Source organism: Trachypithecus francoisi, unplaced genomic scaffold (genome assembly GCF_009764315.1).
Source record: "Trachypithecus francoisi isolate TF-2019V2 unplaced genomic scaffold, Tfra_2.0 Lachesis_group10, whole genome shotgun sequence".
NCBI classification, from domain to species: Eukaryota; Metazoa; Chordata; class Mammalia; order Primates; family Cercopithecidae; genus Trachypithecus; species Trachypithecus francoisi.
Genome location: NW_022681455.1, coordinates 98118956 through 98144542, shown reverse-complemented (window position 1 = coordinate 98144542; position 25587 = coordinate 98118956). Strand labels below are relative to the sequence as shown.

General features: G+C 52.7%; 1 protein-coding gene across 1 annotated transcript; it reads right to left on the bottom strand.

The window, feature by feature from the left end:
- Positions 1–955: 955 nt before the first annotated feature.
- Positions 956–22540, bottom strand: ADGRG3 (adhesion G protein-coupled receptor G3). The gene is given in 13 exon segments (XM_033218569.1): positions 956–2005; positions 4459–4525; positions 4528–4742; positions 5879–5972; positions 6150–6430; positions 10115–10224; positions 10366–10466; positions 10815–10854; positions 11358–11492; positions 12357–12503; positions 14346–14484; positions 17310–17463; positions 22320–22540. Coding segments are annotated over 13 exon segments (1698 nt in total). The 5' UTR covers positions 22378–22540; the 3' UTR covers positions 956–1848.
- Between the last annotated feature and the right edge of the window lie 3047 nt (positions 22541–25587).

Here is a 25587-nt window from a genome sequence, read left to right as displayed (position 1 = left end):
GCTATCAGGATGAGGTGAAGACTTTAATCCCCATTTTACGGAGGGGGAAACTGAGGCTCAGAGAGGTGAAGTAACATGCCCAGGATCACACAGCTCCTAAGCAGCTGAGCCAGGATTTAAGCGCAGACCTATCAGATGGTGGAATAGCTGTTTCTTAGGTTACTAACCCTGAGTCTTTGAGATAAGGGAGTCGAGACCTTGAGCATGAGAAACAGATGTCTGTGAAGATAAGCCCCCAAACACACCAAGTTTGTCCACCAGAACTGCTCCTATGGCTCAACTGATGAAATATTCACACCCCAGGATTTCCCTTCCAGGAACACAGCAACTTGCATAAGGCGAGGGCCGGCCTTCCTGTCTTTCAACTGCTTGCGGGCTGGGAGGGGAAGTGAAGCGTATCCATTTGCAGCCAACAACAACATCTGGACGGGGAGGTGGGCTGCAGCCTGCAGCTTCCGGGGCTGTTGGGGGAGGCCTAATAGTGACGATAACTTCTCACCTGCAGACAGGGCTTGACAGTCCACAGAGCTCCCTGGGGAGGATTGGGGGCCGGGTAGGGAGGATGGTTGGTAAGTTGTGGGTAGAGTGAGAGATGGACTTGTGTGGTGAGGCTCCAGGGAGGGGAATGATGTCAACATGCACTGCTCCCCGCAAGCAGGGGGTGTCGCTGGAGCTGGCGTGGGGCTGCCATCTCCCTGCATCTGTCTCTCTGCCTCCGTTCTCCCTCTTTGTGTCAGCCTGTCTGTTAAGTGTCTCTCTCTGTCTCTCCATCTCTGTATCTCTACCCCCATCTCTGCTATTTCTGCCTCTTTTTGTTTCCTACTGAGAAATCTGCATTCGATTGTGACATGGAGCCCCAGCTGCTGGAAGTGCCCAGCCCAACCTAGGTCTGTCCTGAGACACCCCCTTGGCTCAGGGCTCTGCCAGGCTGGTGCCAAACTCATACATCCACTCATTCAGCCAACAAATATTTATTCAAGGCTTGCCATGAGCCAGGCCCTGTGCTTGGCCTGGGCTGGAACAGTGAGCGAGGCCACCCAGGTCCTTGTTCTCTAGGAGCTCAGGTTCTAGTGGCAATGCCCAGCCTCTGCTCAGGGAGCCCTCAACCCCACCCTCATCCCTCGGCCCCACACAGTGAATGAGTGGGAGCACCCCCAGGTGTGCTGAGCCCCAGATCGTTTGCTTTCTACCTCTATGATGACAGCAGGTCAGAGGTTGGGCCACCTACGTATGTGGCAGTCAGAGTCGGGAGTGGGGGGTTTGCCCAAGGTAGCTCACCCATTCAGTGGTTCTTTGAAATGCAGTGTCCCTGGACACCTGCAGGGCTGCCAGCACCCTGAACACTGGGGTCTCTTCCAGGAGGGTGGGCTCTGATGGGATGGGCAGAGACCAGGGGCAGACTGGGTGGGAGGATCAACTCCCACCCCCCAAAATAAACCCCCAATGCCTGAGGGAATGCTGGCCTCCTGAATGCCCCTCAAGGTTACAGGCAGCCATAGGGGTAGTTGTGGGAGGCCAGTGATAAGGAAGAGGGGAGAGGCTGGGGGCTCCTTCCAGGGCTACGCCAGCAACAGACTCTTCTCTCTTGCTGAGACCAGAATGTGGGTGAGGGCTTTGCAATGAGGGTAGGGCATGGAGGTGACTGTCACTTTTTGCAGGCAGGGGGTCTCAGGACTATAGGAACTTTGGAGCCCTGCAAACCTGCTTATGTGGACTCTTGAACCTACAGTTGGATCTGGAGGGGATCTCTGAAGCCACGTGGTCAAACGTGGTCCCATCCTCTCCCTCCCCAGCCATATTGTACAGAGAAGGAAACTGGCCCAGAGGGAGGCACAGAGCTGCCCAAGGTCACACAGCGAGCCAGAGCTAAGTCCAGATTGCAGGGACGTGCTTTCCTATTCTTGAGATGCGGAGTGGGCCTGGTCCAGTCATGCAGTAGAGGAGGAGACTGTGGTGCTCTGACTTGGGAGGTAGAGGATGGTGAACCAGCAGCAGATGAAGACACCTGTCAGGGAGCAGAGGCCTCAGTGAGCCTGGAAAGGGGTGCCAGGGAGTGGGGCAGCCTGGGCTGGTGGCTGCTGAGAGGGAGGAGACCCACCGTAACCACTCAAGAACTTCTGGGAAAGTCGGGCAAAAATGCAACCATTTCATAACCATTTCAAAAATGAAATAAAAAAGAACCAAATAGAGATCTTGGAAATGAAAAACAGAGACCTTCAAATAAAATATCTACATATGCCTGTTACAGAAAAGAAAGAGCAAAATAGAGGAATTTTCAGACATGCAAAACAACCATCACTCTCTCAATAAAGGATTATTATGGGAGGCACTCTAGCAAGAGGAAAAGGGAACGTATTGGGTGCAAGAAATGATAGTAAGTATAGAACATGACTTAGAAAAACTCTGTTTCAAGGAAATCTATAACTGAACCACTATATACATGACAAATGTTGAGAAGAATTCAATGGGCAATTCAAGTATACCAAGGGCTCTGTTGTATTGGAGAGGAAGAGAGAAGGTAACAGAATAACCCAGACCCAATGGAAACTTAGTAGAGTGAAGTATGCAGGCTTACCTATTAAGGTAACCTCTGAAAGAATAACGAGGTCAGCTATAGTTTCAAGGTGCATTTCTCCCCAACCATCAACCCCTGGGATTCTTCAGCCGTGGATTCGTGACTCTCCATCTGGAGACAGCCTCAGATGGCCTTACAGTCATAATTTCTGTGATAATTAATATAGTTCCCACATATTGAAGACCTAGTGGTTCCCACATATTCATTGTCATTGTTCATTTTGAAATCTGGCAGGCCAGGCACAGTGGCTCAAGCCTGTAGTCCCAGCACTTTCGGAGGCTGAGGCAGGTAGATCACCTGAGGTCAGGAGTTTGAGACCAGCCTGACCAAATTGGCAAAACCCCATTTCTACTAAAAACACAAAAAGGAGCTGGGCATGGTGGCATGCACCTGTAGTTCCAGCTACTCAGGAGGCTGAAACAGGAGAATTGCTTGAACCCAGGAGGTAGAGGTTGCAGTGAGCTGAGATCATGCCACTGCACTCCAGCCTAGGCGACAGAGTAAGACTCCATCTCAAAAACAAACAAACAAACAAACAAACATCTGGTAAAATAAGTATGGGATTATCCCAATTTCAAGATGAATGAGGACGGGAGGAACCAAGTGACTTGCTGGGTCATGGATGGGGCTAGGATTTGGACCCAGGGCTGCCTGGCCCCAGCCACTAAGCCACACAGTTTCATGGGGCACTGGGAGCCAGCCCTGGTCTTGGGGGCTTGTATCCGCTGCATCTAGGATGCCTGGGTTTCTAGTGACTCCTCTGAACAGGCTGAGTCTCGTCACTCCTGTCTTGGCTTTTTATCTCACACACAGTCAGGCTGTGATGCCTCTCTGAGCTGTGGATGTAAGGAGCAAAGAGAGCACATACAAACCCTAACCCATGCACTGCTCTTACCCCTTTGCTGGGATCTCAGAGGAAGGGCCCTGTGGGGGCCGGTAACAAATGTAGCAAGCATTTCCTTCCTACCTCTATAGACCTCTGGAGAGCCCGTCCATGTCATGTGGACATCAGATCACATGATTCTGCCCTTCTGGTCACTGCTGATTGGACCAGAGATGCATGATGGACACCCAACTTGCAAGGTCAGGTAGGGTTATGGCGGCCATGTTGGGTAACCATTTGGGGCCATAGGTAGTAAAGGGTGAGTGGAGAGAGAATGAAGGAATTTCCACAGACACTAGGTGAGAGACTCCACAGCTCCAGGAAAACGATGGAGAACGTATCTGCTTTGGTTTGGGTGGCTTTTTCTGATCCTGGTAGCAGCTCCCATGAAGGCAGCTGATATGTCTGGGATGTTCGTTCCCTCCAAATCTCATGTTGAAATGTGATTCCCAGTGTTGGAGGTGGGGCCTGGTGGGAGGGGATTGGATCATGGGGGTGGATCCTCATGAATCCGTATCACCATCATGATGCTTAGCACCATCTCCTTAGTGATGAGTGAGCGCTCGCTGGGAGCTTATGCGAGATCTCATTTAAAACAGCATGGCGCCTCCCCACTCCCTTGCTCCCACTCTCGCCATGTGATATGCTGGCTCCCCTTTACTTTCCACCATGATTGGAAGCTTCCTGAGGCCTCACCAGGAGCAGATACTGGTGTTGTGCTTTGTCTACAGCCTGTGGAACCATGAGCCAATTAACCCCATTTTCTTTACAAATTACCCAGTCTCTAGTGTTCCTTCGTATTATAGTAACACAAACGGACTAATACAGCAGCCAAACTTTGCTGCCCTGGATCATTGCTCTGAATATTTGAAATCAACACCCTTGACTTGAGCTAGCCTGACCAGAGTCCTGTGTTTTGCAAACCACCCTCTTCCCTACCTCCCAATACCTCCTGAGACAGACAACACAGCCCATCACCTCCCTGGTGCAGGGGCCTCACCTTGCAAGGAGTTGAAAAGTGCAAAGATGTAGACGGTGGAGAGGCCCAATGGGGTGAAGATGGCCAACCCCCATGTCACACCCACCAGGCTCGAGAGGCCCAGGATGGTGAACACCTTCTTCCGGTTCTGTCCCCGCTCCTTGACTGCTGTCACGCCAGACAGGGTGAAGATCTTCCAGGCCACCAGGGCCAGGACCACCATGCCAAAGAGGAAGGTGATGAGAAAATAGCCGTGGACGGTGATATAGAGGGCGTACATGGCTGTCCCTTCACGGAACCAGCATCTGGAGGAGGGGACAGCTGTGGTGGGACTGGGAGTGGTACCTCTGGCCAGCAAGCCCAGAAAGTCCCCTGGCTGAGCTTTTCTGTCTGTGTAGGTGCCTCTCCCATTTCCACCCATCAATCCATGACTCTCCCGCTGTGGGAGGGGCCATCACCAGACTCCAGTCTCTTTAATGCGAAAATGACCTCAAAGACATGTTTCATTTGCCCCATATTACATTGTGAAAAAACTGAATTAGTGGCTGCCTTTAAAATCAGAAGCTTTGGTATAAATACTTAGATTTCTGTTTCTCCTATAAAATCATACACCTAGCAGCTCTGTGGATGCCCTCCTGAAGGATAGTAACTGGCCGCTAATTAGATGGGCTTGTGACTGCCAATTCACTGCAGTCCCCACCCGGCCCACTGCCTGCACCTTTGTGACCTCCCCAGCTCCTGGGGCCCCTGCTTTTGAGGCCCTGGGGACAGGTCTAAGGCCTTACCAGCTCCTTTTAGCAGAGCGCCATGGGCCCAATGGTGAGTGCCCCAAGGATCCCAAGGTGGGAGTCTAGAAACTGAACTCAGTTCCACTGCCCCCTGCACTGCAGGGGCAAAGGGCCTCAAAGAGCATGTTGATCAGTTCCCCCATGGTGCAGATGAGGAGACTGAGGCCCTGGGAGAGATCGGGCCTGCCAAGGTCACACACACAGCAGACAGGGCAGAGCCCGGACTAGACCCAGGGCTACTGGGAATCACTGGGCAGGTGGTGGCCTGAACAAGGACACCTGGCTGGGCAGCAGGTGGGGGCTGAAATCCAACACACCGTCCACTCTCCAGGCTGCACACCCAGCATGTGGACAGGGTGACCTTCTTTACTTTGCCTCAACGTGCCATGTGGGCTCGTGTTGGCTCAGGCTCAAGTAAGGCATCCTGCCTCCTGGTCCAGTTCTCCCTCTCCTTTTTTAGGCCCCCTCTCTCATTTCACTTCCTCTCTCTCTCTAGGCTTCAGTTTACTTCTCTGTGCCATGAGCTAGCTGGATCTGAGGATTCTTCCGGTCTTGACACATTTGGTCTAGATTTTCCTAGAAATCCCTCACCTCCCCACCTCTCTCCAGCCCCGATATGTGGCATCGCCCCTGCTTCCACAGCCGCCACTCACAGCTCCAGAGAGGTGCGGTTCTCCCTGTCGCGGATGGTGTAGAGGCCATAGCTGTTGGCACTCCCAGTGCCGATGACTATCAGGGCAGGCAGGCCTGGGCACAAGGGGAAGCGGCATGGCATCACTGGGGCTTACTGGCACGTCCTCCTCCACATCCCTTCCAGATGGCCATCTCTCCAGCTCTGGGACCCCCTCCTCTCTCTCCCCAATGCTATTTCCCTCTGCACCCTCGGGGTCAGCTGTTTATTCTGTCCACCCAGGCAGCACGTACCCCAGCCCACCAGGCTCAGCTTCAGGAAGTAGTGACTGAAGTAGGTGTTGAAGACCCTGACGGCGAGCAGGTAGAGGTGGAAGGCTTCCAGGCCCATCCAGGTGAAGGCACAGAGCAGGAAGTAGTGGAAGACAGCCCCCCGGGCCCAGCAGGCAGCATCAGACCCCTTTGAGCCACTCCCCACATTGACCAAGAAGGCCAGATTCAGGAGGAACAGGCTGCCACCCAGGGCCACGTGGATCTTTGGGGCATCTTCTGACTTGAACCTCTGCCGGGAAAGCCTGGGGAGAGAAATAAGAGGCCCCAAGGGGCCACAGCTCCCATGGGGAGCTCTCCTGAGGCATCCAGGCGTGTCCACCCCAAACAGCCCATGGCTCTCCACCCCCACTGCCAGCTTCTGCCCCTGCCAGCAGACAGAGTGAAAATGTCCTGAGGTTCAAGCCCAGGAGCCTCTCATGGCCCGTGGGGCCCTGTGGGTTCTGGATCCTACCAACCTCATCCCTTGATCGATGTGAGGCAGGATAATAGGGAAAATGAGGCTGGAAAATGAGGCAGGAGAATAGCAAAGGGAATTAAAAGTTGGATAAAGGGCAGAATAAGTAAAAGCAGAGAATAGAAGCAAGGTGAATGGGGCTGGTGAGCAAGAAGCAAGATGAAAAGCAGAGGTTCAGCAGGCAAGACAAAAGTGATATAAAAAAGGGACCCCATGGCCAGGAAGATCCAGACCAAACCAGTAAGGGGCAGCTCTTCAGAGATGGGCATTTGCATTAGAGAGAAAAAGTATCTTTCACATAACCCTGTATGATAATTAGCTACTTAAGGTTCATGCATATGGGCTGCATATCATGCATGTACTTAAAATTATGGGATAGAGGTGATGCACAAGTGCACAAGGGCCCAAAGTAACTGAACAACACACATCTATCAGTCAAAAGCCAGACACTGGCTAGAGATTAGGCAGCCTTGGGAAGAGAAGAAAAAAACATCTGGAATGACCCAACTACACCAAGGTGAGGCTGATCTCATTTCGCAGAGGTCAGCCCACTCTCCCCGTCTGAGAGTGGAATACTACGTGGAACACACTTTCGCTGCTTTGCTTGGCTCTCTCTGTGTGTCTCATCCAACTCTTTGCTCGGGGCACCAAGAGCCTGGAACTTCGCGGCACCATCCAGTAACAGTTGCATTAGCCAAACCATGTAACTCGCAGTTTCCTGAATGCATGCTGATTTTTCACACCTCCCAGACTCTGCACGTGCTCTTCCCACTGCTCTCAATGCCTTTCCCTGCTCCCCAGCTCTTCCCACCTTAATTGCCTGACTCCTGTTCTTCTGCCTTTCAAACGCCCCTTGGATGTTTCCTTCTGGGGAGGCCATCTCTGAATGCCCCTTAGCCTGAGCTGATTTGGACGTTTCCCAGCAGCAGAGTGTAACTCCCCATTCTCTCCCTCCTCGGGTCTCTCCCATGCTGTGAACTTCAGGCCTAACACTGGAGGGGCCATGGATTCACTGGTGAAGTAGATGGACAGGTGGGTGGGTGCATGAAGCCGAAAATGCAGTAGGAGAGTGAGGCTCAGAGAGGGATAGGAGGAGTCTTACAGGGTCACAGAGCAGGGCAGGAGCTCCAACCCCGGGCTCCAGACTCCCTGCCCAGTGACTCACCAGGCTCGCCTCCCTCTCTCTGGAGCTCCCACCTAGAATTCTTAGCACACCAGATCCAAAAGGGCTCTCAGTCGAGGGAGGGGAGCCGGGGGCTTCCTGGAGGAGCATCTGGGATCATGTCCACCTCACCTGAGATGCCAGGCCCCACCCTGAGGAGCTGGTGGCAATTCCTCCTGGCGCTCCAAGCCCCGCTCACAGGGTCCAGCAACACGGCCAGCTGGCAAGTCACACTCGGCTTGTTGGGGACCGGGACCATGTCCTAGGCCAGGGCTTGGAGGGTGGGGGTGAGGGGCACCACTTACACTCATGGGTTGGTCTGTGATGGAGTGGGTGGGCCTAGTGGGGGCTGCAGCCCGGGGCCAAATGCTGACACAGAGGCACATGGAGAGGGCAGTGGGACGGCCCTGGATGTGGGGACAGGAGACCCAAGGGCTGCTTCAGGTCACTCCCAGGCACCCCCAGGAGGCTGGGGGACAGGACAAGCTGGGGAACTGGCAGCTCTCCTAGGCTCCTTCAAGCTGGCAGGTCCTGTGGGTCCCTCAGCCATGGCCTGGGCCCAGGCAAGCGAGGCTGCAGTGCTCTCTGCTGTTTCTGCCTGTCCTGCACTCACTCCCCCATCTTCTGGACACTGCCCCAGGTTTCTCTGAGGAATGCCTGTCCCCACTCTCAAGCACAACATAGCTCAGGGGCCAGGGGTTCTTTGTTAACTCAAACCCAAAAGCAGGCACGTGGCCTGGCCGGCCAATCTGTGTATTCCAGCCCTTGACCACAGTGACCCACGCAGGCATGGGCACGTGGTCCAAGTTAGACCAATAAGACTCAACTCTGGTGTATACACGGGATAAAACTGCATAGGCTGATGCACGCAGACACGCAGACACATGCTCACACAGGGCCAGTTTCATGAGCACATGACCTGTGTAGGGCCCCATACACAGAAGGACTTCATGTTCTACTGTCACCATCTTGACATTCTTGAAAATTTTTGAATAAGGGGCCATATATTTTCTTTTTCTTTTTCTTTTTCTTTTCTTTCCCTCCTTCCCTCCTTTCCTTCCTTCCTTCCTTCCTTTCTTTCTCTCTCTCTTTCCTTCCTTCCTTCCTTTCTTTCTCTCTCTTTCCTTCCTTCCTTCTCTCTCTCTCTCTGTCTCTCTCTCTCTTTCTTTCTTTCTTTCTTTCTTTCTTTCTTTCTTTCTTTCTTTCTGACAGAGTTTTGCACTTGTTGCCCAGGCTAGAGTGCAGTGGATCTCGGCTCACTGCAACCTCCGCCTCCTGGGTTCAAGCAATTCTCTTGCCTCAGCCTCCTGAGTACCTGGGATTACAGGCATGTGCCACCACCATGCCCAGCTCATTTTTTTGTATTTTCAGTAGAGACAGGGTCTCACTATGTTGGCAAGGCTGGTCTTGAACTCCTGACCTCAGGTCATCCGCCTGCCTTGGCCTCCCAAAATGCTGGGATTACAGGCATGAGCCACTGCACCCGGCCTTCTATATTTTCATTTTGGACTGGGCTCAGCGAACGATATGTCCTGCGCGCGCACACACACACACACACACACACACACACATAGACACACACATGAATGTGCATAAAAAATTGTGAAAACTGAGCAAAGTCTATGTTCTAGTCAACAGTACTGTACCACCAGCTACTGGTTTTGATATTGAACTATAATTGTCTAGGATGTATCCACAGGGGGAATCTGGGAGAAGAAACCACAGGACTCTTTGCACTATTTTTGCAGCTTTCTGTTTTATCTCAAAGTAAAAGAAAAATTTTTAAACCCTTCTTAATCCTGGGATTCATCTTAGAATACTCGGAAAGAGGAGATCTCTTTTATTTCTGCCTAAGCAGCTAAGGACCTATGATGCAATCCTGAGGCAGCCAGGGCCCCTGAGGGTGGTGAGGCTGCCCGATGTGACTGTCAAGGGGTGAGCAAAGCTGTGAGAGGCAGAAGGAGATCAAGTCCTGGGGACCTCTTTTGACCCCCCCTTGATTGAACCCTGCCTGAAGTCCATGCACCTTGGGTTTTTCAATTACATGAACCCTATTTGCTATTTGCTATTCTCAGTTATGTGAACCGCACATTCCCTATTATGTTTAAGCCAATTTGAGTTGAGTTTCTGCCACTTGCTCCTGAAATAGCTCTGACACATTTCAACCCCCAACCCTATTTTGGGATGGAGATACTAATGTGTGGAGAGGACATCAGTCAGAGGCTGCACAACCTGAGTGCTTCCCACCCTGCCCTGCTGCCTCCCTTGAGGGTGGGAGAGAGACATGGTGGGGAGGTGGGGATCACTCACCTCAGGACAGCATAAAGAATAAAGGTGAAGGCCAGGAAGATCATGGAGACCCCACAGCCTGCCTGGGAGACGCGTGTGAGGATGTGCACCGTGGACTGGTCCAAGGTGGTCTCTGTGGGTGATCCCGAAACCAGGACTACGTGAGTTGGAGGCCAGGCTCATATACCCCAAGACCACCAGGCAGCCCCCTCCCCTGGGCAGGAGCTGGAAGCCCCTGGGATGGCTGGGATCAGAGTGGAGGGGGCTGTTACCAGGAGCAGAGCGAAAAAGGTCAGGTGGTCACAGCAGCACATGGTCCCCTCAGGCACGACCTCCGTGGAGCAGCCCTCAGAAGCCCAGTCTCCAGTGGACCCTGGAGAGGAGGCCAGGGGAACAGAGGGGAAGGGAATATAGGGAGGGGAGGGGAGGGGAGGGGAGCATAGAGGGGAGGGGAGGGAATATAGGGAGGGGAGGGGAGGAGAGTGGGGAGGGGAGGGGTGGAGAGTGGGGAGGGCAGGATAGTGGGGAGGGGAGGGGAGGGGAACGGGGGGAAGGGAAAATAGGGAAGGGAGGGGAAGGGGAGGGGAAGGAAGGAGAGGAGGGGAGGGGAAGGGAGAGGAAGACAGGAGAGGGACTCGACCAGTGGAACCTGCCCCGCCCCACAATGCAGCCCATACCCTCCTTTCCTGTCTTACCCCAGAGAAGGTCCTCCAGGCCCTACCTTTAGTCACATCCCAGAATACACAGGTGAGGGTCATGTTCTGAAACGAAGAGTGGAAGTCAGGAGAGAGGAAAAGGGAAGGCTGGGGGAGGTCAGGGGAAGCGGGAGGACAGTGTGTTACCCCGAGGCCTAGCGTGAGTGTGCATTCAGTAGAAGGCAAGGTTCACGCCCATGGGCCACACAGAAAAATCAAGTGCATCATTTGATGAGCCCTGGGCCAGTGTGTGACAGGCGTGACTGTGGTATGGGGCTGTGGGCGGGAGGGTTTGCCTGTCTGCATGCATGTGTGCGTGTCAGGGGAGCATGGGTGTGGAGGATGTGGAATGCTGTGGGTATGCATGTGGGCTTGCCAAGTCCTCATGTGTGCCTCTATGGTGTGTGGCCTTGGACCCAGTTATGTGTATGGTCCTAATGGCTCCTCCTGGGTGACTGTGGAAGGGTAGGGGACAGATGTGTAGTGTCCCATGCAGGGCCCATAGGCCCAGGTGTGCCCATCCGCCTGTCTGCCCTGCAGTGACTGCCAGGCCTGGGCAGGGGACTCACAGGGGGTGGACGCTGGTGGGAGAAGACAATCTCCAGAGGCTCAGCCAGCTTGGTGACACGCATTTGTCCCACACTCAAGCCCACCAGGTGATTATTCAACACGCCGCTGCCATCTCCCAGGCCGAGTTGGGGGCCCTGTGAAAGGGGAGATCGGGGAGGCTAGGCTGCAGAAGGGGCCATCCCAACCTACCCAGGCTGGGGTTCCTAGGAGCCTCCAGGAACCCATGGCCTTTGCTTGGAGGGCAGAGTTAGAGAACAGGGGACCAGGGAGCTAAGGAGTCGCGGGCAGCCTCCTCCCTGCTGCTCCCAGTGGTCTCCTGCTTGGGCTGGGCCAAGCAGGTCGCCTGGCCACAAAGCTGTGCACATGACAGCTTTCCATTGCTGGCCTCCAGAGTTCCTCTGCCCTCTTAACTAGAGGGAGCACGGGGCTAAGATCAGCCAAGAAATGGAAGTCAGCGGGGAGGACAGCGTGCCCCTGAGTGTCTTAGCGTGAGTGTGTATTCGGTAGAAAGGGGGCTGGTGGGGGGAGCACACCAGCCCTCAGGGGTACCTGTGTCTGCACAGGAGTGGATGCACACCTCTGGGTGCACATACCTGGTACACACATGTGCAAGGGCATGGGTACACTTGCTTGTGTGGATATGATCACAGTTGAACACATGGGATTGTGCGTGCACAGGAATAGAAAAAGACGCGCATGTTCGTGCACGCATGAGGACACACAGGGCACATGAACACCCTCAGGATACACGGACGAGCCAAAGGGCACTGATGGGTGGGGGTCAAACATCTGAGAGCGTGGGACCAGTGTGAGTCTGAAGGCCATAGACTCTAGCGACAGGGGTCTGGGATGACCACGGGCTGCGTTGGAAACACTAAGAGGCTCACTACCTGCTCTGTCCCCACCGGATCCCTCAGCAGACTCCCGTGATAGCAAGCTGTGGCATGGGGCCCCCAGAGGACCTAGCACTTAACCTTGGAGCTTCCCTGAGTCCTCACCTTGAAGAGAGTCCCTGAACCGATGTCCAGAATGGTGACGGCCAAGCGGACCTCAGACCTGTTGCCTGGCAGGGATCGAAAAAAGCTCTTGGGAAGTCGCACTCTGTCAGGAGGCTTGTCCTCATCCTTCATCACCTGCCTCGGAATCTACAACCACAGACACAGCAGCTCCCATCAGTACCCAGCCCCCAACACGAGTCCTGCCACTCCCCCAGCTGGGAGGGGAAACAGGCACACTGGGTAGGGGGCAGCACCTGGGACTGTCAGCTCTGAGAAGCAGGATGCCTGGGACACAGTGCAAGCTCTGCTCGTCACAGGCTGTGCGTCCCTAAGCAAGTTATAGCCCTTGTGGAGCCTCGGTTTTCCCAATACAGAGAGTAGAGCTAAGCTTGTGCCTATTTGGGCACCTGATGCCTGGGCAAGCTGAATGTGCAAGTATGAGGACGGCTGGAGGGCGTGTGCTTTTGGCCAGAGCCCTAACAGTCCCAGTGTTTACACAAGGCTTGATTGTGACAGTGTCTGACTTCTGACTCAGGAATAAACGGAAAGAATAAAACTGTCAGGAAGGAAGTTCAGGAAGTGAGAGAACAAGGGCAGAGAGGGAGGACACACACATTTACTCTGAATGTGAAATCCTGCCTGCCCAACAACAATACCTTTTTTAAAAAGCAAAGAATCGTCAAAATATTGAAATACATTTCAGTGGTCATTGCAAAGCATGGTTTTTTGTTTTTTTTTTTTAGATGGAGTCTCATTCTTGTTGCGCAGGCTGGAGTGCAGTGGTGCAACGGCACTATCTCAGCTCAGTGCAACCTCCGCCTCCCGGGTTCAAGCGATTCTCCTGCCTCAGCCTCCCAAGTTGCTGGGATCACAGGCATGCACCACCATGCCCAGCTAATTTTGTATTTTTAGTAGAGACAAGGTTTCAGCATGTTGGCCAGGCTGGTTTCGAACTCCTGACCTCAGGTGATCCGTCCGCCTCAGCCTCCCGAAATGCTAGTATTACAGGCGTGAGCCACTGTGCCCACCCGCAAAGCATGTTTCATTCATTCTCTCAGCTCCCTGTTCCACTGAGGGCTACAGCCTGACCCACCCAGGGCTTGCCTCAGAAGCACCCCATGCATACTGGCACAGGGGGTTTATGGTTGGAGCTGAAGGCCCCACCTTTCTCCTTCCCAGGCCAGACCCTCATCGAAAGGACATGTGGGTGATTTCTGGGGCCAGTGCATAACCCATGCAGAGGGCTCAGCTGCTTGAGTGACATAATAAAGGGTTGAGAAAGAATCTATCTTCCATTTCCCTTTCTCCAGACTAACCTAAAGGTACCTCAATGCTAACCAACTTACCTTGCAGCCTGAAGTTCCACCACCACATCCATTTCTTCTGGAAGGCAGGAGACCTTCTGAGCCCTCGCTATCCCACGCATTTCCTGTGCATTATCTCATTTGCTCCTCTCATTCATCTTTTGTTTGTTTTGTGTTTCATTTTGTTTTTGTAGAGATGGACTCTCACTGTGTTGCCCGGGATGGTCTAGAACTCTTGGCCTCAAGCCGTCCTCCTACCTCGGCCTCCTCAAATTGCAGGTGTGCACCACTGCACCTGGCCATGGGAATCTTGAAAGTGGGCAATACCTTCATCTTTTTACAGACAGGGAAACCAAAGCTCAGAAAAGTAATTTGCCCATGATCTCAATGGCTGGTCAAGAGCAGAGCTGGGATTTGAATCCAGACCAGCGTAAACCCAGAGTCTGTCCATTGAACCCTTTACCTAATTTCAAATATGTTCCCTCAGTAGAAGAGCTCAAGGAAATTTTAGTCTTGGAGGAGACTTAGAGCTCATTTTACAGACACAGCTCTGCCAACTGGGATGTGGGGGAGAGACAAGCCCTAATGAGCACCAATCACAGGATATAACTTTCTGAGAGTTTTGAAATATATGTCCAAGAAAAATAGGGTCTGAACCAGCCAAGAGGGCTGGGGAACTCCTCACCTGAGAGGGCTTCAGAGAGAAGTAGAGGTCTTCTGCGGTGTTGGTGCTGAGGTTCTGGACCAAAGCCTTCAAGAAAGGCATGTTCACCTTCTCCGTCAAACCTTCCTTCACCAGATGGGCCTCGAAGTTTAGCCAGTATCTGCAAAGGGCCAGGAATGTGGGGAGGGTAAGATCCTGCAGGCTGAGTTACTCACTCGTCAGGCTCTTGGGGTGAGAGGGCCGACCCAAACTCTCAAAGTAAAAACCCTGGGATCGGGGCAGGAGGAAGGAAAGTGGCTTGGGGGCCGTCCAGGCTGCTCCTGCAGGATTCCCACCAGGCATCCCTCTGAGTATTGTATGTGTTTGTCTTTTTTTGTGCATGTGGTAAAGTGCACATAGCGTAAAATTTACGATTTTAACCATTTTAAAGTGTCCAATTCAATGACATTAAGTAAGTCACAATGTTGTGCAACCGTCACACTATCTAGTTCCAGAACATTTTATCACCCCGAAGGAAACGCATACCCATGAAGCTCTCCCTTCCCCCTTCCCCCGGCCTCTGCGATCACTCATGTGCTTTCTGTCTCTGAGTTTGCCTATTCCGGATAGCTCACGCAAATGGAATCATACCACGTGTAGCCTTTTGTTTCTGACTTGTTTCACTCAGCATAATGTTTTCAGGGTTCATCTGTGTTGTAGCGTGTATCAGTATTCCATTTTATTTTTGAGATGAAGTCACACTGTGTCACCTAGGCTGGAGTGCAGTGGCGCAATCTTAGCTCACTGCAAACTCCGCCTCCCGGGTTCAAGTGATTCTGCTGCCTCAGCCTCCCAAGTAGCTGGGATCACAGGCATGAGCCACCATACCCAGCTAATTTTTTGTATTTTTAGTAGAGAAACATGGGGTTTCACCATGTTGGCCAGACTGGTCTCGAACTCCTGACCTCAAGCAATCTGCCCACCTCGGCTCCCCAAAGTGCTGGAATTACAGGCGTGAACCACTGCACCTGGCACTATTTCTTTTTTAAAATTATTTTTAGTAGAGTTGGTGTCTCACTCTGTTGCCCAGGCTGGTCTTGAACTCCTGTCCTCAAGTGATCTTCCTGCCTCAGCCTCCCAAAGTACTGGGATGACTTTGGGCATGAGCCACCATGCCTGGCCCATGTATTTTATTTCTTTTTATGGATGAATACTATTTCATTGTATGGGGAGATCACATTTTGATTATGCCTTCATCCATTGAGGGACATTTGGGTATTTTCCTCTCTTTTTTTTTTTGTTTTGGCTACTGTGAAAAAGTGCTGCTACAAATATTCATGTACAAGCTGCTGCTGCTGCTGCTGCTGCTGCTGCTTCTTCTTCTTCTTCTTCTTCTTCTTCTTCTTCTTCTCTTCTTCTTCTTCTTCTTCTTCTTCTTCTTCTCCTCCTCCTCCTCCTCTTCTTCTTCTTCTTCTTCTTTTTTTTTTTTTGAGATGGAGTCTCTCACTCTGTTGCCCAGGCTGGAATGCAGTGGAGAGATCTCGGGTCACTGCAGTCTTCACCTCCTGGGTTCAAGCAATTCTCTTACCTCAGCCTCCCGAGTAGCTGGGATTACAGGCGTCTGCCACCATACCTGGCTAATTTTGTTGTATTTTCAGTAGAGACAGGGTTTCACCATGTTGGCCAGGCTGGTCTCAAACTCCTGACCTCAAGTGATCTGCTCCCCTCAGCCTCCCAAAGTGCTAGGATTACATGCGTGAGCTGCCGTGCCTGTCCCATGTATGAGCTTTTGTTTGGAGACTTGTTTTAAATTATTTTGGGTATATACCTTGGCAGCACAAAGAGGAGCCTCTGAACAGCTCTAGGGTGCTAAGAAGCTACTGGATCAGCTGCAGGTGGGAATGGAAGCATTTTCAGGTCACCGAAATAACGTGATCCAATGAGATGGCTGTCCTAACACCAAGCCTGAGAGCACAGGGATTTTACTCATTCCTTTAACACATATTCGTTAAGTACTAATACAAGCCACATGCTTTTCTAGGTATCCCAGAAGAGTTATGGGCAACTTTGATTAGGAGTGGGAGAAGGAAAGAGAGGCAGAGATATTTTTGGAGATGTCTCCTAAAGATGTTGTGTTTTAAACCCCTTCATCTCCCTCACCCCCACATCTAACCAGTCTCTTGTCTTATTGAGTTTACATCATATCATCTCCCCCTTCCATCTCTCCTTTCCAAGTACACAATGCCAATTGCTGCTGGTGGTGCTGGCTTGGCCCTCACTCCCACCCAGAACCCTGGTCATGTCTTCCTGCATCACCACCCCTGTAGCCGTCCCTGAAGCCTGAGCAATCTTTCCAAAATGCAGAGCTGACTATACTCTACCTGTGCTTAAAATATGTCATTGCCCTGCCACACCCCTGCCATTGGTATAGCTTACACAACCCTTCACACCTTAGTCTCTGCTTTTATTTCCAGTCCTATCTCCCACCCATCGCATGTGCCCATTGTCTCTTCCATCCCCACGCAGTTTACATTGTTACAGTTCAAAGCGTTGTAGTTATTCCCCATTACTCTCAAGTTCTGTTGCCTGTATCCCCACCATTGCTTAGATCCAACTGGAAAACTCCTATGCACCCTTCAAAGCCCTTTCCAGGTTTCCTTCTCTGTGAAGCCTTGGCCAACTTCCCTCCTCCAGGCTAACCTGGCACCTTGTCTGCCCTTCTGTATACACTCTGGAGTCATCATTATTTGGGTCTGTGTCTGTCCTTCCACGACTCCCAAGGGCCAGGATAGGAGTGGATTCATCTCTAAATCCCCTAGATCAGTAGGGACCCCAGCTGCCAGAATGGGGGTGTTGGGTCAGGGGGACTGCAGTGTCAAACAAGGTGGAAGGGTTAGACCGCAGCAGCATTTTCTGGGGCCATGGGGTCAGATGGCCCCATCCCTTCCTGATAGGCCCCCTCCTAGCAGCTTCAAATTCCCCTTTCAGCTCAGGGGGCCCCCTCACCTCTGCAAGTTTTCCACATTGCAGGAGTCGCTGCCCCACTGCCTGCACTTGGTGAAGCACGAAGCCTTGTCTTTCAAGTTGAGGATGTCGTACTTGTCTATGTTGTTGCTCCCCAGGCAGGTGTTTCTTGGCTGTTCAGGGGGCCTTTCCTGACCTGAGGAAGGAATGCAGAGAGTGTGAATGGGCTGGACGAAGATGGGCAACAAGGACGAGGAGCGGGGAAAGGAGCTGAGGCTCCAGAGTCTGGTGGTTGGGCTGGAATTCCAGCTCCATACATCACACCAATGGTGCACTTGAGCAGGATGCAGACCGTCTCTGGGGCTGTTTCCAAGGTAAAAGCAAATACCCCATCTCCCAGGGCTGGTAGGATGCTTTGGAAAAAGCATGTACAAAAGGCTTGGCACATGGCTTTGTCAATACAAGGTTTAATATGTTTGTGCTATTACTCCTTTACCCCTTCCTCCACGGAGTCTGCCTGGCTTTTCACTTATTCCACATCACATCTTCCAAAGCCCTTGTGACTGTGGCCTCCTGGTCAAACTCTTGGATGTATCTTGTCTTGGTTTGCCTCATTCTCCCACATTCACACTACAACCCTCACAGCTACTTCCTGGGACAGGTAGAAAATACACCAAACCAAGGTCCCTGGAGCAGAATGACTTGAGACAGGTTACTAGGTAGTTGGAGGCTGCTCCAGGACTAAAGACCAGCTTTTGTGAATTTTAGTTCAGTTCCCTTTCACCTAACACAGGGCAGGAAGTGGAAGCTTTGGGTCATCTACTAGCTGTATGTCCTGAGGCAACTTAAACTCTCTGAGGCTCAATCTTTTGCCAGCAAAATGGAGCTAATAATACGTTCCTTGCCAGTTTTGGGAAGGATTGGAGATAAAGGACATAGCTCATTGTAGGTGTTCAAAGAGTTTACCACCTTTAATGGTTTATTGCACAGCCTTCTAGAAATTTTGCAGAAGGTATGCATATGCAAGTATTTAGAAGTACATCTTTTTTTAATTAAAAATGTTTTAATTGATTAGAGAGGGTTCTCACTATGTTCACTATGTTGCCCAGGCTGGTCTCAAACTCCCAGCCTTAAGTGATCCTCCTGCCTTGGCTGCCCAAAGTGCTGGGATTACAGGTGTGAGCCACCACGCCCTGCCAATACATCATTTTAAAAATTTACACAAATAAGGTCACTTAACAATATATCTCTTTTTTTCTTTTGAAACAGAGTCTTGCTCTGTCATCCAGGCTGGAGTGCAATAGCATGATCATAGCTCACTGCAGTCTAGACCTCCCAGGCTCAGTTGATCCTCCAACCTCAGCCTCCCAAGTAGCTGGGACTACAGGCACATGCCACCATGCCTGGCTAGTTTTTCATTTTTTAATGTTGTTTATTTTTATTTTTTGTAGAGACAGAGTTTTGCTGTGTTGCCCAGGCGATCTCAAACCCCTAGGCTCAAACGATCCGCTCATCCTGGCCTCCTAAAGTGCTGGAATTTATAGGCATGAGCCACCACGCTTGGACTAGCAATATATCTTGAAGAACTTTCCACCTCATTATTTATATAGTTGCAAACTACTCCATTACATGGGCATTGTAACACTTTTTTTAACCGGTCCCATCTTGGTGGACATTGTTTTTCACAATCTGCCATAAAAATTCTTGAGTGTGCATCTTTCAGCTTGTGTTGAGAACTCATAGAAAACATTCCTATCATAGGACTTTCTGTACCTAACTGTATGTGCTTTAAAACACTGCCAGGAAGGCTGGCTGCGGTGACTCACGCCTGTAATTCCAGCACTTTGGGAGGCGGAAGCGGGCAAATCATGAGGTCAGGAGTTGGAGACCAGCCAGCCTGGCCAACATGGGGAAGCCCTACTAACCATACAAAAATTAGCTGGACGTGGTGGGGGCGCCTCTAATCTCAGCTATTCAGAAGGCTGGGGCAGAAGAATTGCTTCCACCTGGGAGGCGGAGGATGCAGTGAGCCGAGATCGCACCACTGCACTCCAGCTTGGACGACAAAGAGAGACTCTGTCTCAAAAAAAAAAAAAAAAAAAAAACCAACAACAAAAATCCTATTATAGGACTTTCTGTATGTGCTTTAAAAAACTGCCGGGTATTATTGAATTTCCCTCCAGAAAATGGTGTACCTATTTATACTCTCACTCAAAGTGGGTAAGAGTGACCATTTATCCACATGCCCACATGCCTATTATTCTATAGTTTACTAAACTTTTGAATTTTTGCCAGTCTGAGAGATGACACTGAATCTTATTTTCATTTAAGGAGTTTGAGCATCTACCTGTATATTTGTGGCCACTTATATGTCTTTTACTCTGAATTGTTTTGTTGTATCCTTCTCCCGTTGAGGACGGGAAGTGGGTCTTGGCTCTGTGTCGTCACTTTTCGGATTGCCCCCCAGGGACTGTTAGGAGAGCTCCGTCTGCAATGGGTGGTGCTGGGGGATGAGGCAAGCAGGAGCTCACTTGCTTTCCATTTTTTATTTCCCTCTCTGCTTTTTGATTTTTAAAAAATCATGTCCAGTATTACTGTCACATTTTTAAAAAACTGTTCATTTTTAATCATTAAGACAAACAAATACGTGATAAAAATAATGGCTGAATAAAGAGTAACAGCAGAGTAAAAATATAACATTTTAGAGTGGATTTTGTAATAATGGACTCTATGTGATCATTTGTTTTAGATAGCTTATAAAGGAACTGTACATTTCTGTTTACAAAGATATTTATGATGCATTGTTTAATAGGAAATGAAAATGATAGATGGGCATGCATGTAATATGATCCATGTTTGCTTTTTAAATAAAGGGGAGAAGAGGGAGAGGAGGAGGAAGACAGAAACAGGGAGAGGGAAGAAGAGAGGATAGGGGAGGAGGGAATGGGAGGGGAAGGAAGAGGACGGGAGAGAACATCGTCAGCTTGAGGGCAGGTGACATCCTCTGCCATCCTCTGCCATCCCAGCCCTGCTGTCATGAATGAGCGCAGCTGCAGGCAGCCCCCTGGTGGGTGACATCAGAGACTCTCTCCTGGATTGCCATGAATTTCAGTGCAGGCATGTAAGTGAAGCTCTTGGCAAGCACCCTACACAGACAGGATCGTTAAATATCTTTTCCGTGTTTATTCTTTGAAGACACCGCAAGCATTTCATGTAGACAAGGAGACGCTGTGTTAGGCCTGTGGGTGGGATAACGCTCGCCTACTCGCCGGACCTTCTGTGCTCCAGAGCTTGGCCTCCATGGACTGCCTCATTTGGGGGTCAGCAAATGGGGAGTGGGCTGGAGGAGGGCAGGGTGGACATTCACCCCCACCCTGCATGGCTCCTTCAGCCCTTGCTGGCTCACCACGAGCAAACCACCGCCATTTCCCTCCTGCAGCCACAGTCTGGCTCCAGAAGCCCAGGGGCCACTCCCTCCTGGGCCCTTGAGACCTCACGGTGCTGAAGGCCGCCTCAGGTGCCAGCCTGCCCAGCGACCGCCCTCCTTGCTCCCCGTGCTCTGCCCGCACCTTTGTCATGTGTCCCTTCATGCCAGCCCCTCCATTGCATCCACCCTGCTCAGTCCTAACAGCTGGGTCTCACATGTGAGTCCCCACCACACTGTGTCACTGCTGCAGACTGTCAGCCTTTTGAGGGCAGGGGCCAAGTGGTACCAGCAGGAGCAGAGGGCACCATCGCTGATTCCTGAATGAATGAATGAATGGGCAAATGGATGAATGGAGACTAACACATCACTGTCCACACAGGAAGTATGTACACCTTCCTGTGTGTAGACCTCTCAAAGCTCCTCGCTCGATCAAATGGCTGCTGTTCTGCCCCAACCAGAGCACCCACATCACCATGGGGGAGACAGCATCGCCTGGAGGAGCCTTGAAGACCCAACCAGCGATGCAACTGGGGCCTGAGGACGCCCACGAGCCCTGGTCACAGCTGCCATCGGTGGCTCTGTTCATCCATCCATCAAGGGCTGCCCCGTGGCCTGTTCTGTACCAGGACCTCCCGGGGCCACTAGGAGGACAGTGCTACCATCTCCCACCCTTTTTTGAGCCAGGGACTGATTCACTCCACTGAATCTCCCAATGATTGAAGAGAAGACGGTTCTTCAAAGCCCAAAGCAGTTGATCTGTGTGGCCAAAGTCATGCGACCACACGCTGAACACACAGGGAGATGGACAGGCAGGCCCCTCACTGAGTCGGGAGCAAAACGAGAGCGGCCCACAAGGCCCCGAGAGAGGAGTACTGAGGAGGGAGCACTAACGGGGAAGCACCTCCCTCTGTCTGAGAGGGTTGCTAAGACACCACAGAGGCCAAGAAGGGTAAATGGAGCTGGCTAGGTGGGCAAGGGGTAGGGGGACAGCTTTCCTGAGAGAGAGGCCAGTAAAGGCAAGGCCTGGGCACTTCCACGGCCTCTGGAGACGCACCATGTGTTTGTGTGTGAGACAGGAGAGTGACGGGGAGGAGTGTGGATCCTGGCTCAGGCTACTCAGGACCAAGGGGTCGTGGCTGAGACTGGGAGAGGGAGCCAGTGTAGGGTGACATGTACAGGAGGAGAGGGCCAGAAGAACGAGGTGACAGACTTTCCTGGCCTCAGCTTCCAGAGTGTCCGAATACTGTCCCCAGGATCCCACAAGCCAGTTGGAGAATTGCCTGCCCAGGGCCGACCCCTGTCCCAGAGCCAGGCCTGTCAGGGAGACACAGCCCAGGTCGGGGAGTCAGGGAGCACCCTCCGACCTCCCCTATCTCCAGGGCACTTTGGAGCAACAAAGGGAACCTGAGACCAGTCCTGAGCAAAGTTTAGTGGAAGGACAGGATTGACTCAAAGGGACAGTGCTAGAGGAGGTGCTGAGGTGGCCACGGGGGGTCTCGGAGGACACGTCTCAGACATCCCAACTGCTCACCCTCTCTAGTCCCTGTGTCTGTCCCTGGATCCCTCCCTCGGCAGGACAGCGTTGGCCCAGCATGGCAGGAGGGGATGAGGAGCCAGCCACTCACCTGAGGTCAGCAGCAGGAGAAGCAGGAGCAGGGACCCCAGGCCCCTGGGCGTCGCCATCGTTGGTCAGCCTTGCCCACACCTCCAGAGCCCTGCAGCTGTCTGGCCGTCTGGCCCCAGGCTCTGCCGAGCTGGCCTGCCCCCACCCTGCAGCCCCACCGCTCTGGCTTCCTGTCTCCTCTTTCTCACCCTTCCTGCTCAATGGCCCCATAGGTTGGGTTGTGAAAGGTGATCGTGGGGAACTGGGTAGTGCTCCCAGTCGCACCGCACCCTGGGTCCACCTGCAGAGGGAGCTGCTGAGCCCACCCAGGTATGTGCCCCAGGGCCCCACTGGGGTGGATCTATGGAGCTAGAGGCTGGGTGGCCACAGAGGCCTGGCTCAGAGCAGATCCCCGGGAACTGTGATGAGCACAGGCTTTGGAATCAGACGCACGTACTCAGACCCCTCCTCTCACAAGCTGGGAGCCTCTCTGAGCCTCAGTTTCCTCCTCTGTAAAGTGAAGATGGCAATGGGGCTGCCTCCTAAGGCTGTGTCAGGGTTTGATGAGACCTGCAAGAAGCTGGACACAGAGCCTGGCTCTGGGCATGAAGACAAAGACCCGGATGGAGCCTGTGGCTTGAACCAGGCTGGAAGGCGTGGGAGGAGAGCGGGAGCTGACCCTGTGGCCTGAGCCTCCCCCACCAGCCTGGATAACAAGATGGTCCCACAGGCAGGGGAGCGGGAAGACAGGAGTGCAGCCCCAGGGGCTGGTCAGGTCTGGGCTGACATCCATCCTGGCCACTTCCTGGCTGGGTGACCTTGCATGCACTGTCTGTCACCCTGAGCCTCTGGAGGTGTGTGATGAACTCACGGATAACGCAGGCGGAGCCACTCAGCCAGTGGATGTGGCCATGACATCGCCTCTGATCATCAGAGCTGTGAAATTGTTGTCTTCACACCCCAGCTGGTCACTGATCGGGTGTGGGGCGGGTGGCAAACATGCCTGGGCTTCAGCCTAAAGGAATTGGGGCTCCAGTCACTCGGGCTTCAACTCTGGAGGCCCCACGGATGCACTGTGGATGAGGTCATGGCCACTTGGAGATTGGAAGGTGAAGGGCAGCCCGCCAAGGTGTGTGGTTGCTGGCATCCCCCTCTGGCCCACGGGGCTGGCACTAGCTCTACTTAGCCTTGGGATCGAACTGGGGAGCCACTCGGCCCCCGCTGGCCTCCATTTCCCCTTCCTCCCTCTCAGTGTCTCCTGCTGAGCCCTTTGGGTCTGGGAAGGGGTAGGGAGGGGATGTCAGGGTCACTCACAGGGTGGGAGCAGGTGGGAATTCAGCATGGAACAGCAGGTCAGAGTCCAGGGCTTCCTGAGCCCCAAAACCTTCCCCTGCAGGGAGGGCTGCAAAGGCAGATAAATGACTGGGCCTGCCACTGCTCCACACCCAGCCAGCCTTCTCCGGGAAGACCTGCAGACCTCCCTTCCAGCTGCAGGTGAGGGTGAGGTGGGGCAGTGGACTTGGATGTGCTGGGCCATCCTGGCGCCTGGGACCTCAGAGAGGCTCGCAGGTACCAGTGCATGAAGAAGGGCCTGGGGCTGAGCAGAGTGGAACTCTGAGCACCCAGCCCACTTGGGAATGCAGGCTCAGGGCACCTGGGGGGAGGGCAGGGGAAGGTCAGGCAGGGCTGGAAGGAGGGCCACCTTTTCCTATGGCCCCTTCCCTGAAAGGCCCCATGGGGACCAGGGACTAGCCTGGAGCCACTCACAGAACCCTGAGACCCCCCCAATCCCAGGGCCAACAAAACAATAGTGTCCCTTCCTGCCACCTCCTGCCCCAGCTTCTCCCAATGGCTCCAGTGGGCGGGGCCTCAAGTCCTCCAGCCAGACCCAGCCAGCATTCAGCCCTCGGCTACTCCAATCCATTTCCCAAGTTAAAGGGACGTTTCCAGATGCAGGCCTGGCCACGTGCTGGCAGAAAGGGCGGTCCTGCTGTCCAAAGCCCCACAGCCCAGGAAAGTGCATGATAAGAACCATCAGGGTGAAAGGATCAGCACGGAGCTGTTGGTGCCCTGTCCAGGGCCTATGAGAAGCGGGAGAATTGCAGAAGAAGGGGGCTGGGTCCTTTCCCTCCCTTCTGGAGGATGGCGGGAGTTGCCTCAACCCCTGCCCCAGGACCTAGCCCAGCCATGGGGCTCTGAGAGACACCCTCATGGAGACCCAGAGGCCTGTAAGGAGGAAGCTGGCTCTGATCCCCCTGGGCTGCCCAATCCGGACACTGGGGTAGGGGAGGCTTGGGAAGGTTTGGCCTCTGTCCTTTGGAACTGGGGGCATAAGAGGAGCCCCACCACCACCTGCAGAAAGGTGGAGACAGAGGTCAGTGGAGCGAGTGGAGGGAGGGTTGGGAGAGCCACAGGGCACAGGGATTCTTGGTGCCTGCAGGTCCCAAAATCCCACATTCATGCCCCTCAGAGGACTGCCAGTCTAGACCCGGCTGCCTCACACCCACCCTGTCCAATCCAAGACCCTGAGCCTCTTCCCTGCTGGACATACCCCCAGAGTGGCCAGGGGAGGAGGGTGGAGCCTGCAGAAGGAAGAGAGTGGGCTGTGGGCCTTGGGGAGGACTTTGGCTGCACTGAACACAGTGACAATAATCCATTGCGACTGCCCTCACCACAGGGAAGATGGGAACCTGTGTGGTCTGCCTAACCTGGGCCTTAGGAGGGGGAGGAGAGATTGATTTGGTGGAACAAGGTTAAAGGCAGGGATGGGAGAGAAGCCCGGTGATTTCATTCTTGCAGCCCACCTGCTGCAGAGTGGTCAGTAAACTGGTTGCACAAATCCCAGGACCAGGCAGCTTTTGACTGTAATCTCTTTGGCCAGATAATGTTTTGGATTCGCCAAAATCAGGGGATTTCAAACCACAATCTGGATTTCCCATTTCTCATAAAAGGCAGGTGATCTGGCTACATGGGCCCTCATCCCTGCAATGCAGTGACCAGCTGGAGCTGATGAGCAGCCTCCCCCTCAGCACAGGGTTGGGAGTCTCCAGTTCACTACAGACCCCACCACTCTCCATTGCCTCCCCAGCACAGACACCAAGTTGACATTTATCTTCCCCTTTGCCCTGGTTTCCAGCAGTCGATTTTTATTTTTTTATTTTTTTTTCACACACAGCCCTTTTCTCTCTTTCATGTTTCCTGATTGGCCTCAAGGTATTTGCATCAATGACTCTTTTAATAGAAACTTGGTATAAAGCTCAGAAGGAAATGACCCAAAATGCTTACGCCAG